This window comes from Gossypium hirsutum, chromosome D12, assembly GCF_007990345.1.
Source record: "Gossypium hirsutum isolate 1008001.06 chromosome D12, Gossypium_hirsutum_v2.1, whole genome shotgun sequence".
In the NCBI taxonomy this organism is placed as follows: Eukaryota; Viridiplantae; Streptophyta; class Magnoliopsida; order Malvales; family Malvaceae; genus Gossypium; species Gossypium hirsutum.
This window is the reverse complement of record NC_053448.1, coordinates 58,954,631-58,967,959: the sequence shown is the minus strand read 5'-3', so window position 1 is coordinate 58,967,959 and position 13,329 is coordinate 58,954,631. Positions and strand designations below refer to the sequence as shown.

The window sequence follows — 13,329 nt, the reverse complement described above, 5'->3', positions numbered from 1 at the left end:
GAACGTGTAAGCCCTGCACCCTAGGGAAAGTGGTTGGCCTGCAGATTACTGGTTTCAATCCCGTGGTGGGACAAGAATAGTAAAATATGGTAGATCGTGTCGCCCAGTACGGTGGGTCCACTCCATCACCAAATCTAATGCCTCGTCAACCTATTCATGCACTTTGCTCTCCTTTATTGGATAGAAAGTTAAGACTAAAAAATAAGAAGTCCAATTACTTCTACTCTTTCATATATTCTTCAGATTAACTTCCTACACGTGAATAATATTAGATATTACGAGCAACTCACTACAAACCCAACACTAAAAAATCCATATTATAACTGATCAATCACATGATCAATCTCGAACTTAGATCTTGTTATTGACAAGACCAGAAGTTATATAGCCACAATTACAAATGCATATGAATAAATTATAATCGCATTCAATTCTTACAAAGCACAATCAAATTAAAACTAAAATCTACATATGATTTAAACAATGATCTCCAAAAAGTAATGTCTAATAAATAATGAATTTCAATATCAACATTCTCAACCTTTTAAGGCCCAAATGGGATTGTTATAGGCATATTTTACTTTGGGAATCCCAGTGGGCTCATTTTGGCTACCTTTGTAACATGTGACAAGGGGTAAACGACGTAATGTCTGTGCACTTACCAATGGGCATCAATCACATTCCTACTTTTTTGAACCCAAAGGCCTAAAGCCCTTGCTTTTGGGTTCTAAATTCTATAAAGGACCATTTAATATATTATTATTTAAATACAATAGTCGATATTCTTTTTATTGATTCTCACTGCATTGATGGATAGAAGAATTATCATTTATAACCATTTTATATAAATTTCTTAAAATACTCATCGTCAAATTTTAATTTTACACGATTTATACTCTAGAATTGTTTGATTTAAAAATTAAAATCTAATTAATAACATTTTAATTAAATATTTTATATATTCAAATTTTAAAAAAATATATATTAATAAGGTTATCAATTGAGTTTTAATTTTCAAACGAGCAAAGGAAAAATGGAGGCTGCACCAAATAAGACCCGAGACATCAAGTGTTTTAGGTGTCTTGGAAGGGGTCACATAGCCAGCCAATGTCCCAACCGAAGTGCCATGTTCATAAAGGACGACGGGGAAATCGAGTCCGAGGGTGAACAAAAAGAAGAACTCTATGAACCATCCAACGAAGAAGAATTAGAATATGTTGTTGATGGCGATGTCCTAATCATCAAACGGAGTCTAAACCTCCAAAGTGTGAAGAACGAGCAGCAACGTGAAAATATATTTCACACTTGTTGCCATGTCTAAGGTAAAGTTTGTAGTGTTATAATTGATGGAGGAAGTTGCACTAATGTAGCCAGCACTATGATGGTGGAAAAGCTTGGTTTAACCACTACCAAGCATCTGCACCTTTACAAGCTGTAATGACTCAATGACGGAGGCGAACTCAAGGTTACTAAACAAGTGGTCGTTGCCTTTTCTATTGGCAAGTACCAAGACAAGGTGGTGTGTGACGTGGTGCTAATGCACACCAGCCATGGCAATTCGCCCAGAGGGTTATTCACGATGGATACATCAATAGATATACCTTTAAACACTTAAGAAAAACTGTAACCTTAACACCTCTTACTCCAAAACAAGTGTACAATGATCAGCTTAGGCTGAAAACTTCTATTGAAAATTTGAGAGTGAGTGATCAAGAAAGAAAAAATGAAAATGAAAAGAAATCATAAAAAAAAAGAAAGGAAAAAAGAATTGAAAATGAGTGAGAAAAAAGAAAATGAATTGCAAAAGCAAGAAGAAAAAGAGAGACTAAATCAGACAAATGGAATTTTTATGCGAGAGAAAAAGAGATTCAGAAGTCTTTCTTGTTGAAACAGCCTTTGTTTGTACTTATGTACAAAGAAATCCTGATGGGAACTAACGAGCTCAATGATGCCATACCTTCTTCTATTAAGTTTTTGTTACAGGAATTCAACGATGTCTTCTCGAAAGAGATACCAAGTGGTTTGCCACCAATACAAGGGATCGAGCATCAAATAGATTTTGTGCCCAGAGCTGCCATTCCAAATAGACCTACCTACCGAAGTAATCCCAAGGAGACTAAGGAGCTTCAAAGGCAAGTGTCCGAGTTGCTGGAAAAGGGCTATGTACGAGAGATTCTTAGTCCTTGTGCTGTTCTCGTGCTTTTGGTGCCCAAGAAAGATGGTTTGTGGCGCATGTGTGTAGACTGTGTAGCCATCAACAAGATTACCATTAAATATCAACATCCTATACCATGATTGGATGACATGTTGGACGAGTGAGCTCAGCTGTTCTCCAAGATAGACCTCAAAAGTGGCTATCATTAGATTCGGATGAGAGAGGGAGACGAATGGAAGATAGCGTTCAAAACTAAACATGGATTGTACGAATGCTTGGTTATGCCTTTGGGCCTAACTAACGCCCTGAGTACTTTTATGCGACTTATGAACCATATCCTTCAATCTTTTATTGGTAAATTTTGTGTAGTTTACTTTGATGATATCTTAGTTTATAGCAAATCATTGGAGGAACATGTACGAGCTTGAAATCTATTTTGGAAGTTTTACGTAAAGAAACTTTGTTTGCAAATTTTAAGAAGTGTTCATTCTATACTAACAAAGTTGTTTTCTTAGGCTTTGTTGTTATTTGTGAAGGTCTTGAAGTTGATCAAGACAAGGTGAAGGTAATACGCGAATGGCCGCGACCGACAAGCATTACTCAAGCAAGGAGTTTCCATGACTTAGCTAGTTTTTATAGGAGGTTTGTACCTAACTTCAACACCTTGGCTGCTCCTTTCACTGAGGTAATTAAGAAAAACTCCAATTTTCATTGGGGTGATGAACAAGAAAAAGCTTTCATGTTAATTAAAGATGATCTAACTAATGCTCATTTGTTATCTTTACCTGACTTTAACAAGACTTTTGAGAGAGAGTGTGATGCTTCAAGGATAAGAATCGAAGCGATGTTAACACAAAACGGGCGTCATATTGCATACTTTAGTGAGAAACTTAATGGATTTGCCCTTGATTATCTGACATACAACAATGAGATGTATGCTCTGATTCAAGCATTAGAAACTTGGCAGCACTATTTGTGGCCCAAGGAGTTCGTTATTCACACCGACCACGAAGCATTAAAGTATCTTAAGGGACAACATAAGCTGAATAAAAGGCATGCTAAGTGGGTCGAGTACCTTGAATCATTTCCCTATGTGATCAAATACAATAAAGGTAAGGAGAACGTAGTTGCCGATGCGTTGTCAAGAAGGTATGTTTTACTTAATAGTTTAGATTCTAAACTACTTGGGTTTGCATATCTTAAAGAGGTATATGATACTGATGCTGGTTTTGGTGAAGTGTTCAAAGCATGCGAAAAGGGAGCCTTTAAAAAATTTTATAGGCACGATGGGTATCTATTTCGTGAAGGCAAGTTATGCATACCTCAAAGATCCGTCTGAGACATATTAGTGAACGAGGCGTATAGTAAAGGTCTCATGGGTCATTTTGGAGTGACCAAAACCATGGCCATGCTTCAAGAGCATTTCTTCTGGCAAAAAATGAAGCATGATGTGGAAAAGTTTTGTGAGCGTTACATTACCTGTAGGAAGGCTAAGTCTAGCATCAATCCTCATGGTTTGTATAAACCTCTGCCCATTCCCGAGACACCTTAGATTGATAATTCATATAAGCTGAACCTACCAGGTGAGTATAATGTGAGTACGAGTTTCAACGTGTCTGACCTTTCTCCTTATGATGTAGGTGAAGATTTGGGGATAAATCGCCTTGAAGAGATGAGGATGATACGACCTTGTCTAAGAGCTCCATCAAATTTGGCGAGCCAATTGAGCTACCACCCCATCCAATTACTCAAGCTCGAGCTAAGAAGTTCAAAGAAGAAATTTCGGCTTTAGTTAGACAAGTTTGGGAAGAAGCTTTAGTCAAACTCATTGATCGAGCTTGAAAAGGGGGGATGATACGATGAGACAATCTGTGATCTTTGTTTAAGATGATCAGCCAGCACATTAATGGACCATTCAATACTTGGTGTTCACACCCAAAGAACCATTCAAATCCGAGTGTTCACACTAAAGACCCTTCAAGCGCCACAAGTTGCATTGATTAGCTGCTCTTACATTCGGTGCACTAAGAGAGCATTCACTTAGGATTATTAACACCATTGACCGATCAAGTAATTTGATTTATTCAGCTCAACTCCTAAGTCCACTCCAATGGCTGTTCGGGAACTCCAAATGTCCAAGCTGATCAATTAATTTGATTCATTTAGCTCAACTCCTAAGTCCACTCCAATGGCTGTTCAGGAACTCCAAATGTTAAAGCTAATCAATTAATTTCTTCAAAGACTTAATCAGCTGAATTAATTAAATTCTAACTTTCTTTAGTTGTAATTACATTTTGTCCATTCAGTTGGTATTTAGCAGCCTATAAATAGTTTGCTTGTAATTTGTTTCAAGAACTTTTAATCTTTGAATAAATTTTAACATAATTGTGAGTTGTTCAACTCTCGTTGTTCTTTGTGATTCAAATTGACTTATCTAGCTTACTAGTGACGTCAATCTGTTTCTTTTGAACTTATCACTCTTTGAGTGTGGCGTTCAACCCCCTTATATCGAATGGTTCCTATCTTTCTAGATAGAGGGTCACGGTCCTTTCATTCTATCCATCTTTCCCCTTAATAGCCTTATTTGAATTGGGTATCTATTCTTTCATAGTGGTTCATTCTTCCGCTGTTGAGTTCAAATTCCATCTTTCCATCAATTTACCTTTCATTCATTATCTTTGTTTAAAACTATCATCCTTTGAAAACAGCCTTTTAATAAACCAAAAATGTTGTTACTTAATTTTACGATCAGGCAACAAGCAACTCAATTTTGTTAACAAATACGAGTTCGCATCACCATACGCTGAGTAAAACTCAGTGGTATTTCTATAATCCGAATATTGAAAGACAATATAATATAATATGCACAATTTAGCTTTAAGTACATATTAATGTCTAGTATCATGACTATCATATGCTATCATATTTCATTTGTTAAAAAAATGTCCCAATTCACACAGTTTCTATATAAATAGTTATTCACATATCAAACCGCATTTATTTGTACAATGGCATTAGCCATTCAATACTCAACTCATGAATACATCATTTCATACCATACTTAATTCTCATCACTTGCTACATAATAGCTTTTCACAATTTGATCCACATATCATTTAAACAATAACATTACCCATTCCATATCCAATTCATGAGTACATAACTCATGTATCTTATTTTCATGTTTCAAATCACTATCTCATTTTCAAGTCACATACAATATCATCCAATATCAATAGTAGTATCGTTTTTGTAATAGTCCGTTTTTAGTGAAATCGAAACAGTGATTTCAAGACCACAAATCTAAAGTCAAAAAATGTATTTTATTATTATTTTATAGTCTATAGTATGATAGAAATATCGTATAAATTTAATTTGATAAAAGGGACTAAATTGCATAAAGTGCAAAAGTTGAGTTCTAATAGCTAAAGGTATTAAATAGATATAGAATTTTGAATTGGAGATTATTATATAGTAATTAGCCATTAAAGTTGTTAGTGGATAAACATGAGTAGTCATCATTGGAAATTGAATGAATTATTAAGGCTAATTTTGGAAATTAGTGATTAAAGCTATGATAAATAAAATAAAATAAACTATTATCATCATCTTCCACCTAAATTTTTTTTAAAAAAAACCTAGCCTTGAAATCTTGAAATTTAGGCAAGCTTATTTTTCTCAATTAGGTATGTATTTTTGTTCCGTTTTTTATGATTTCTTTGTTTCTGAAATCGTTGTAGCTTAATCTAACTAACTCGAGGATTAATTTGCAAAACTGTTAAAGTATTAGGGTTTTAATATTGATGAACATACTTGAGTTTTAAAGTTTGATGATAGAAAATGAGTGGTTGTTGTAAGGTAAATAACTTTTGTAAAGAGAATTTTGATGAAATCATCAATTAGTGGCTAAATTGAAAAATGTGATAAATTTATGGTAAAATTTGTGAATTTTGTGAAATATATGGGCTGCTATTAATATGTATAAAAATTGGCTAGGTTTGAGTAATGATTAAATTACATGAAATTCATTTTTGAGCCTAGGGACTAAATTACAAATGAATTAAAAGATAGGGAAAAATGGTAATTTTTCCAAAATTCCATGTTGGATTAAATTGAATGAGAATTATATTGAAATGAGTGAAATCCATTCATATAGATCCTTTCAAACATCGTACAGAGTTAGATCGAGGCAAAGAGAAAATATCGGATTAGTTACATCTGTATCTAGTACACTTATCGAGGTAAGTTCGTGTAATTAAATTGTAAATTTATATGTTTTAAATTGAATTATATGTATGTGATTTATATAATTTCCATGTATAAATACCGATCGCATATCCGACAATGACCGAGTCCCGTTTGAACCTTAAGAATTCGTAAGATACAAATAACATGTCATTAGGGTTACCGATTTGGTTAAGGTCCTGCATGTGTTGCAGACACACCACAGCTCATATAAGCATACCGATTTACAGCTTGTGAGAGCTTACCAATCCTCAGCTCATGTGAGCTTACCGATTCATAGCTTGTATGAGCATACATGTATATGAATTGACGAGTTACAGTTCAGTACACCTCGTGTGTGCTACCCGCGTATCCAATGATATTCTAAATGGTTCAACAGGAATAGTTCTGTTACAAGTTTATAAGAGTTCAATACGAAATAATACATGTATTTACATTAATTACATGGAAATTATTTATATATGATATATGGATATGTGGTATAGATGTTACATGTATATGAAATTTGAATAGTGGTTGAATTACATGACTAACATCGTTGTTGAGGATATGTGTTTAGGCTTTTGACCAAATTGGTTTGGATATGTTTTGTATGCTTACCTTAAATGTGAATATGGTAAGTCAATTTCTTTGTTATACGAACTTGCTAAGCTTAAATGCTTACTCCGTGTTATTTTCCATGTGTTATAGTAATTCGGAAGCTCGTTCAGGTTAGAAGCTTGTCAAAGCTATTTTACACTATCCATCGGCTCTTTTGGTACTTTCGGATATTTAAATTTGGTTATAATGGCATCTATAGGTTAATTTGGCCAATGTTGGCATATAAGTGTTTTGTTGAGATTAGCCACCTAAATGACTTGTGTTTGGTAATTTCGATGTATATATATATGTGGTCTTATCATATTGATGTTTGTTAGAATGGTATATTTGGTACCATTTGGGATTATGCATATATGTATTTGGCTATTTAGGTAAGTTTGGATACTTGGTTGACATGTTTTTAAGTTGTCAATTGACGTGCCTAAGGGCATATTGGTTGTATGTGGTGATAATACATGTTTAAGACTAGATTTTAGCTTGTTTTGAATGCCTTCTTATGACTTGGTTATGTACAAGTTGTTGAGTTTAGGTTGGTACCAAATTGGGTGAGAAATGTAGCTTGAAAAATGACCTATTTTCGTGTAATACCCCAAAAATTTTTACAGTAAGATATTATTTTTGATATAATAAAATAAGGAAATAAAACGAAAAAATGGGAAATTTTGGAGTTATGTCAACATTGGGAAGTATATTATGACATATTAGTTCAAAAAAGGATTAAATCGTAAAAGTGAGAAATGTTTTGTTGCCCAAGAGTAAATACTCAAAATTTGAGGGGTTAAAGTGTAAATATGAAAAAGTTGAAGGACCAATGGTGTAAATATTTTAAGGGTGGAATGGTCTAGAAACTAAGGAAAATGGATGGATTAGGACCAAATTGAAAAAGGTAAAGAATTTTGAGAGACTAAATAATAATTTTACCAAATTAAGTGATGACTCAATGATTGAATTTTAAAAGATTATAAGGGAAAAATGATCAATTAGAAGAGAGAGAAATCTAGAAGATAATGATGATGTTGGAGATATTTTAGATTAATTAAATAAATATTAGTTTATTAATATTTTAATTTGATTTTAAAATGATATTTTATTATTTTATTATTATTTTATTTAGTATATATATAAGAAAGGGAAGATGAAGAATCATCCAACCCACCCTTTTTCCCATGCACCAACGTGAGAAAAAGAGAGAAAGAAAGAAAGTTTTGTTTTCTTTACAATTTGGTCCTTCCACCAAAAATTCACCATTTTCATTTAGAAATCAAAAGAATTTCCATATCCATCACGAGAGAAAGATAACAAGGAGACTATGGGGAGCTATAATATCAAGTTAGATTCAAGAAATAGAAGTTGGAGGAGAGAGAAAATCAAGTTAAAGATTGAAATCAATATGACAAGGTAAGAGCATCAAGATTTTAATATACTTTTAAGTTTGATATTATTGAAAAAGTATGAAAATGATGTTAATGTAAAGTTTTTGTATATATGGTTCTATGTTCTTGATTTGTTAGTGAAGAGAAAATAAGAGAAAGTGATGAGAAATAGTGCAGAGAATGGTAATAAACATCTTGCACTAAAACAGTTTTGGACCGCAACAGTAGGCTAACTTTGAAAAATCACCATAAATTATGGAAATTGAATTATAGGATGAAAAATATAGAATTAAATCTTATTAAGTCTAGTTTCTCATAGAAGAAATGGTGTAAGTAATAGAATTGTAAATCATGAGATATAATAAATTTTGTGAGATAAGGTCAGAATGAATTCAGGTTCCCTTATTCTAACTTTGGAAAATAAAAAAATTGAATAAAAATAATTAGAGGCTTAAATTTATATTTTTAAAATTTTTAATGAGTCTATTTTCAGTAGAAACAAACGGGAACATCATCCGAATTCTGTACAAAGAGATAATTAATTTTTAGTTCAGAGGGGTCGGAACTATCAAATAGTGAAACAGGAGAAACTTTAAAGAATAAACTGTACTTATTGGCTAGACCAAAAATTATGAAAATTTTATGGTAAGAAGAGATGTGATTCTAGTTTTAGATAAAATTTGCTGATCTCAATTTGGAGTTCTGTAGCTTAAGATATAACTAATTTAATGACTATGACTCAAGTGAACAGCTTGTTATGAGTAAACAAGTAAATAGTGGTATTATGTATATATCAAGGATGTGGAATGGAGTGGAGGAAAAATATATGTGAATATTCAGCTAATATGATTTTATTTTAAAATAGCTAATTTACATGTTTTAGGTTTAGGGACTAAATTGAATAAAAGTAAAATTTTAAGGGTAATTTTGTAAAATGCCAAAAATGACCAAATTGCATGAAATGAATTGTTTTATTATTTAAATTAATAAATTGAATGAAATATTAATTTAGATCAAGATTGGGAGGAAATTTGAGGAAAATGGAAAATTATCAAAATGTCCCTGAATTTTGGTATTTCTGTAATTTAGCCTGATAAGTTCGTATAACTTGAATTATATTCTTAAATGCTTGAAATGTATGTTATTGATGTGAATATGATTTGATTCTAGTTATAATGGCATTTATAAGTTAATTTAGCCAACGTTGGCTCATTAATATTTTGATTTTGGTTGGTTTCAAATATAAATGCTAGATGAAATGAAATGTTTGAAAATTAATTTGTAAATTTTGGTAATGCTTCGTAACCCTGTTCCGGCAACAGATTCGGGTTAGGGGTGTTACATTTCGTCCACACGAGTAGAGACACATGCGTGTGCCTCAGCCGTGTGTCAGTGACACGACCGTGTGTCCCTTGTATCTTCTTAAGAATGCAAGTCAATATGCTCATACAGCCTAGCACACAGACGCATGACTTGGCCATGTGATCCAAGTTAGAGAGATACACGGGCATGGACACGGGCTGAGACACGACCGTGTGTCCCTATTTCGAATGTCCACACGACCTAAGACACGAGCGTGTCTCTTGGCCTTGTGAACCACACAGTCTGGACACACGGCCGTGTGACCCTACAACTTTGAAAAACTTTAATGTTTTCTGAAAAATTCTTTGAGTACCTGATTTAGTCCCGACTTGTTTCTAACGCCTATTTTAGGCCTCGAGGGCTCGTATAAGGGACAATATGTTTAATTTCGATTGATTTCTGACATGAATGTATATGATATGAAATATTTGTTTATTTGATCTGTAAACTTCTATAATGCTCCGTAACCCTATTTCGGCGGTGAATACGAGTTAGGGGTGTTACAATTTTATTTAATTACCCCTATTAACATGACTCGGACTCGGATAGATACACGAATCCAACCAACACACTAGTTTGGCACCCAGTGCCTCATCAGATAAATCCAAAGTAATAACTGCGCCCAGCGCTATATAAATTTAACACCCAGTGTCTCATCGGTTAAACCGAAGTAAATTGGCACCTAGTGCCTCATCGACTCGAAGTCAAAGAAATCCCTGAACTCTTCCTATCCTATGGTATGCCATCTATATTCGACTCAGCCCGATACAACTAATAGGGTTTAATTTCACATTTCAGATATGACCAATATCAAATACTAATTTTTCATATTATCACATATATACACATGAATTAACTTCAATCTATAATAACCAATACATTCAATATATATCTACCAATTCAATCCATTTCAATCAATTATCAAAATGTCAATTACTCATCTCAACACTTACCATATGCATTAAATTTAATTATAACAATTAACAACTAAGTTCGGATTATAGAAATACAAACTGTGAATTTCGAGCTATTCCACGTCGATTTTATCTTTCCCTTTTTTAGTCGAGGATTCCAGTACAACATTAGTTACGGAATTAAAACAATTAAAATTCATCAATACAATAAAATTTCAATTTCAATTTCATATTGAATATTGAATATTTAAATTTTTACTCAATATTTGCCTAAATTCCAATTTAGTCCCTAAACCGAGACTAATTTTTATTCTTCACATTTAATTCTATATTTTCATACAAATTCCACTTTAACCTAATTTTAACTCCCCATTTTCACTTAAACCCCTAAATTTAAATTTTTTTACAATTTAATCCCTACTACTCAAAATTTACAGGTTGTTCTACAATTTAATCCTTTTCCATTTCTAACTTAAAAATCTATCAATTTAATCCCTAATACTAAAATTATTCAACATTAAAAACACTTAAAAACTTAATAATTGCTAGAATTTCGACATGGGTCGGGTAACCCTAGGTACCGAGATTCTAAAAATATAAAAATTACAAGAAAATGGATTAAATTGACTAACCAATTAAACTTTGAAAATTTGGAGCCCTAGCCTTGCGTGACTTCTTTTATTCTTTCTCTTTTTCTTTCTTAATTTGTATGTTTTTATCTTTCTTTATTTCTTTTTATTTATACTAACTTTTGTTTTATTATACTTTAATTTATTATATTATTATATAATATATATACATTTACTTAATTATTAAGATAACATATTTTATTATAACATATAAATTAAATTACATATAATTTATATATATAACTCACTAACAGTCCCACTTAAAGAAACAATTGTAAAATTACTTCTTTGGACCCTTTAATTATTCTTTAATTTATAATTCAACTTTCACCCTATACACGATTTAGTCCTTATACCTAATTACTTTTAATTCAAGTTAATTCACTTAACCGAAACCTAATTAACTACACAACTAAGTTTGTAAATATTTATTAAAAATATTTACGAGTTTGATTTGCGGGAACGAAGTCTCGGGAATGCACTTTTCGACACCCCTGACTATCGGGTCGTTACATTTGTTACTTTTTTCTTCTCAGGCTTGCTAACTGAAGGAATGTTTTGTTAGAAGGACTACATTAGAGTGCTACTACTATTGTAAGCTGACTATTTTGTTTCGTATCTTGCATGACTCGTAGGGGTGGTGCATAAGTGTATTTGGAAATGTTTTGTATAAAGAACTTCTGTTTTGATAAGACTATGCTTTTATGAGATTTCTATGAAGTATTAATGATTGGTTTTGAATTAATACAGTTTGTTTAATGAAGTTATTATATTTGAACTTATACGCCATATGGCTTGTACATTATTTTTAAATTGTTGATGTTTTCATTCAAACCTTGGTAAAATAATAGCTAATATATGTTTTATATTTATAACTTTGTAAGAATTATATAAAGCTTTCGCAAAATGTTTTAAATTTAGTTTGATTTTTAAGTAGTGACACACCATACTCGGATCCTATTATAGGGTCAGGTTTGGTGTGTTACAAGTTTGGTATTAGACCACGGTTGAGCCCATTTTCAAAAAACCAAAGGTTGATTCACGTCCTATCATGCATGATACACCTTTGACTTAGTCCCTGAGTGTGTTAAACTAATTTAAATTTTCTTGTAATATTGAAAAATATGTCTGAAGGATCTAAAGAAGTGATTGGAGAAGAAATTGAAAGTCATGTGCCTCATTTTCTAGAACAAACACCTACAACTGGCTTGGAAGCAGCTGAAAATGCTTTCAATAATGTTTTTTTTACGATGATGATATAGATGTTTGACCAGTTTATGGGGAATACTCAAGCGCCCCAGTCACAATAGCCTCAGCAACCACAACTAGAATTGATTTGCCCAACACAACCTACACCACCAGTACCTATTGTGACTCCACCTAAAGGAGACTATGAGAAAGAAATTCGTAAGAGGGTTACTAAAGAATTTATGAGTGACAAAGGTGATGATCCCTTTGTTGCTGAGCAGTGGTTGTCTCAAGTTTGTAAGGTGATAAAGGAACTGAAATGTACACTAGAAGATAGTCTCTTGTGTGTTATATCTTTGCTAGAAGGAAAAGCTTATCAGTTGTGGGAAATATTGATTAATGTGACTCCTAAAGAAATTATTGATTAGGAGTTATTTCAAGAGAAGTTTAGAGAAAGGTATGTGAACCAGATGTATGTAAAATAGATGAAGAAAGAATTTTCATATCTTAGATAAGGAAGGATGTCTGTGATGGAATATGAATGAGAATTTGTTAGACCCGGTAAATATGCTAAAAACATGTTCCAGTCAGAGAAGGAAATGTGTAATAAGTTTGAATGGGGATTAAGAGATGAAATATGTACTCTGGTAGCTGCTTTTGAATGTAAAAGTTTAGCAGTTATGGCAACCAAAGCTCATAAGATAGAAACAATTGTTAGAAACAGAAGTAGAAACTTTGAAAGAGAAAAGATAAAAAGAATAATGTCTAGCCCTCCACCTCCAGTAAGATTTAAGAAGCTCAAATATCAAAATTTTTCAACTTCAAGAAGAGATTCATAGTCTACGAGTTTCAGACGTGAAGGA

The 13,329-nt window shown here is 32.6% G+C and overlaps 1 protein-coding gene across 1 annotated transcript; it reads left to right on the top strand.

The window, feature by feature from the left end:
• Positions 1-1,033: 1,033 nt before the first annotated feature.
• Positions 1,034-3,494, top strand: LOC107944659 (uncharacterized). Its single transcript, XM_016878466.1, has 3 exons — positions 1,034-1,286; positions 1,919-2,221; positions 2,671-3,494. Exons 1-3 carry the CDS (start codon positions 1,034-1,036, stop codon positions 3,492-3,494), a joined length of 1,380 nt encoding a protein of 459 aa, XP_016733955.1.
• The last annotated feature ends 9,835 nt before the right edge of the window (positions 3,495-13,329 follow it).

Bases quoted from the DNA above. Each gene is read 5' to 3' on its own strand.
- LOC107944659 (XM_016878466.1), top strand. From the start codon at position 1,034: ATGGAGGCTGCACCAAATAAGACCCGAGACATCAAGTGTTTTAGGTGT. The intron at 1,287-1,918 runs GTGAAAATATAT...TTATGTACAAAG, and splicing joins TGTGAAGAACGAGCAGCAAC to AAATCCTGATGGGAACTAAC. The intron at 2,222-2,670 runs GTTTGTGGCGCA...TTGTTTTCTTAG, and splicing joins TTTGGTGCCCAAGAAAGATG to GCTTTGTTGTTATTTGTGAA.